This window comes from Fulmarus glacialis, unplaced genomic scaffold (genome assembly GCF_000690835.1).
Source record: "Fulmarus glacialis isolate BGI_N327 unplaced genomic scaffold, ASM69083v1 scaffold15657, whole genome shotgun sequence".
Taxonomy (NCBI): domain Eukaryota; kingdom Metazoa; phylum Chordata; class Aves; order Procellariiformes; family Procellariidae; genus Fulmarus; species Fulmarus glacialis.
This window is the reverse complement of record NW_009221388.1, coordinates 15,964-19,541: the sequence shown is the minus strand read 5'-3', so window position 1 is coordinate 19,541 and position 3,578 is coordinate 15,964. Positions and strand designations below refer to the sequence as shown.

The 3,578-nt window shown below is 59.9% G+C and overlaps 1 protein-coding gene across 1 annotated transcript in view; it reads right to left on the bottom strand.

Moving 5' to 3' along the window:
- Positions 1-6: 6 nt before the first annotated feature.
- ATP8B3 (ATPase, aminophospholipid transporter, class I, type 8B, member 3) overlaps positions 7-3,578 on the bottom strand; it is a gene marked incomplete at both ends in the record, with an annotated part of 16,507 nt that continues 12,935 nt past the window's right edge. Inside the window, 7 exons of the mRNA XM_009581100.1 lie at positions 7-93; positions 719-850; positions 1,123-1,261; positions 1,465-1,710; positions 2,005-2,088; positions 2,681-2,904; positions 3,424-3,554. Coding sequence (XP_009579395.1) covers positions 7-93; positions 719-850; positions 1,123-1,261; positions 1,465-1,710; positions 2,005-2,088; positions 2,681-2,904; positions 3,424-3,554 — 1,043 coding nt within the window. The remainder of the gene's footprint in view (positions 94-718; positions 851-1,122; positions 1,262-1,464; positions 1,711-2,004; positions 2,089-2,680; positions 2,905-3,423; positions 3,555-3,578) is intronic.

Here is a 3,578-nt window from a genome sequence, read left to right as displayed (position 1 = left end):
GGAAGGAGCTGCGAGGGACGTGGGCACGCAGCTCCACCGAGGGCTCTGGCTCCTGCCTGGCCTTCAGGCGGATCTTCTGCAAGGAGATGGGGAAATCAGGTCTGTGGCCACCTCCCAGGCAAGCCCTCACCCCCAGGGGGGACATGCAGGTTGAGCAGGGACGCCCTCCACCAAGACACAGTTTGGCTCCCAGCTCCATCATGATCCAAGTTGATGTGATGGGATGCATAACATGGGGACCCTCATGGCGTCTTCAAAGCTCCTGGAGCTCTGGAGCACAGTCTCAACCCCTGCTCTCATCTGGGACTTCTTTGTACCATGGCAAGGTATGACCAAAGCTGGGGGTGGTACCAAGACCTGCACCAGACCCCAGTGCCTCCTAAGCGGCAGCTCCAGGGATTCCTAGACGGCAGTTTCTTACTGCAGCCAAAAGCAGACCCTCTCTAAGAGCTGGAGCAGGTCTCTTGCCTCAAGGCCTCCTGTTGGGCCATGAACTGATTTGAGGAGAGGGCCCTGGAGCCAAACTTGGACACCAATGTCATGAGACACCACCACCAGCTGAGTGGTGCCACCAAGGAGAGGTGACATCCCATCGCTACAGCCCAGGCAGTGGCTTCCCCGGGGAACCTCACCCTTCCCATCACCGGCAGCGCCCTGGCCAGCCCCGATGCGGGCAGGAGACAGACCCCTCCCCATGCCAGCCCCCGCGCAGCCCTCACCTGCTGGATGGTGGTTTTGCCCGCGATGGTGCGATACAAGCGGACAGTGAGCGAGGGGATGGTGTTCACCACCAGGGAGAGCAGGACCACGAGCAGGATGTAGGGGTCGGTCAAGGCATTCCGGCTGGCGTCTGTCAACGCAAGAAGTCGGTGGGTGATGTAGGGAAGGTGGAGAGAACAGAGGGAACAACTGTCAGGGGACAGGCCCCCACCCACAAAGGTGTTGAGGGCTCTAAAGAGGAGATGGCACCTAAGTTGGAGTCAAGAATCAAGACAGCAAGATCGAGAAGTGGCAATAAAGAGATGATCTACAAGGTGGGAAACAGCTCGTAGCACCAATCCCAGGCTGGGCTCCCCTGGCTCAGGGAAGGGAAGGACCATGGGGTTCGCCGGGGCATCTCACCTGGGAAGCGGAAGATGGCAGGGGCTATCCTGAAGGCATCGATGCTTTGGGTCAGGAAGGAGAAGAGGCAGAAGAGCAGCAAGCTGGCTGTGACCATCAGGAAGGACAACGCCGTCCAGAACTTGGTGTCCAGGATGATCTGCAGGGGCAAGGGGAGCGCACACAGAGGCTGTGGGTACCCTCTTCCCTACAGCCACTCGTCCCTAATTCCTCCCCTGCCCCAAGGGAGATCGTCCCTCAGCCATGAAGCTGCTGAGGATCATGTCAGAGAACCCAGGGCTGAGCCCAGCTGCGGTCCCTGAACATCTCCCCCAGGGACAGGATGGCGGAGAGCAGACCGGCGCTCCCCTCCATGAGGACCGACAGCAACGCCGACGTGGCCACCGTGACGGCGAAGGACTCGTAGTCGCCAACAGCCTTGCTGCCGACGCGGTCCTCGAAGGCCCAGAGCGCGATGTAGAAGCTGGCGAGCGAGGTGCTGACCCCATGCAGGAGGGTGACACCGAAAACACGGTAGTTGAAGAGCTCGTCTTGCTGCCCGATCACATAGAGCTCAGGGAACTCCAGGCTCTTCTTGGCACTCACGTCCTGCCGGGAGGGGGCTAAGCATCACCCTGGGGAGCAGGATTGGGCCATCCCACCCAACACACCCTTCAGGAGAGCTGCAGTGAGTCTCTCCACCCGCTTGCTCTGGGGTGACGGGGAACAGAGGCACCCCAGGCCTGGTGGTGACCTACAGATGCCCATTTGAGCTGCTTGGTACCTCGTCCCAGCCCAAAGAGCCACGCAGATGGGGTGCAACGACCACCGGGCTGATTCACACACCCGCCGAGGATGCGGCCTCCAGGCAGAGGGGCTGGATGCAGCCCGGTGAACCCATACCTGCTCCAGAAGGCCCACGGACAGCACGGGGTAGGCGGTGTAGAAAATGTTGTAGAGTGCAAGGAACCAGCCCTCGTACAGAGGCTAGAAGGGAGAAGAAAGCAGCTGTGAGCTCAGTGGTGCTTTGGAAAGAATCCTCAGAATGGATGCCCAGGCACCAGGGGTGACTCCAAGAGACTCGCATCCAAACTCTGGGGAAATCCCCATGGACTTGCTCCAGGCTCCGCATCAGCCCCACGTTGTCTGCAGCCATCGGTGGGCTGTGGGGCTGTGCTGCCAGACGGAGATGGGGGGCTGGAGTCACACAGTGGTGGTCAAGTCACACTAACACCCCTTGGGATAAGAGCTCCCATTTTGGAGAAAACCAGCTTAATGCACGTGAGATCTTTCCCTGCATCTGTCCAAGACTGGACATCCCAAATCTCCCCAGGATGCTTTTCCCAATCCAGCCAGATAAAAAGCAGATAACCAGTTGCATCTCAGCCAGGCAACCCCAAAAAATTGGACAGCCCAATACCAGGGCAAGGGAGAAAGGACCACAGGGCAGTGATGTGGACACATGTCCATCAGGCAGTACCAGGCACAAGACCTGCATGAGGTCCTCACCAGTCCTTTGCACTGGTGTGCAAACCTCCATGGGATGGATGGGACCCCTGCTAATGGCAGCATCCCTCACCTGAGCCGTGAATCCGTTGTGGAAAGCGAACCAGACCTGGGCCATGAGACCTGCGAAGGTCTTGTAGAAGAAGTAGCGGAGGAACTTGCAGATGCGCAGATATGCCCAGCGGCCATGGACGAGCAGGAGGCGCTGGAGGTAAGAGAACTGCGCCAGGGCGTAGTCGCTGCACTGCACGGCTTGCATGCCCTCCAGCCCACTGATGCCCACCCCGATGTCAGCGGCTGCAGAGGACAGGAGGGTGTGAAACGCAGGTGGGGAGGTTTTCGGGGAGCCGGGTACTTGATTTCCCTGTGGATCACCCCCAGGCTGATGGGCAGAGGGTGAATCCAGGAGCGATGGGCAAAGGGAAGAAGCCCCCTCCATCACATGCTACGGCTGTGGGAGCGACATGCCAGGCATGGTTGGGCGTGCAAAGAGCACAGCCCCATGTCAGGGCTGCTGGAGAGGGGCAGGGATGTCTCTGCCAGCTGCCCAGGTTAGGGCTTGAAGTTTCATTAAGGTTCATCCCCGCTGCCAAAGCAAGTGGTCCACCCTGCTCTTGTCCCAGGCTGGTCCTGGTCCTGTGCCTCTTGCTCCTCTCCCGGCACATCAATGTGGAGAACTGGTTTGGGGGTTCCCCGCCCAGCTCCTCTCCTCAAAGGAGAGGGTGAGATGGTGGAGATGGCCGGTGGGGCACCACCACTCCCCACCAGCGGGATGCGCCAGCCAAAACCCACACTCCCCCCTGCCCCGAGCCTCACTTTTGATCATGTTGACATCGTTGGCCCCATCCCCGATGGCCAGCGTGATGGCCTTCTTGTGCTTCTTCACCAGCTGCACGATGAGGGCTTTCTGCTTGGGGGTCACCCTGCAGCAGCTCACCGCCTGGCAGCTGGCGGACGAGACCCCCGACGCC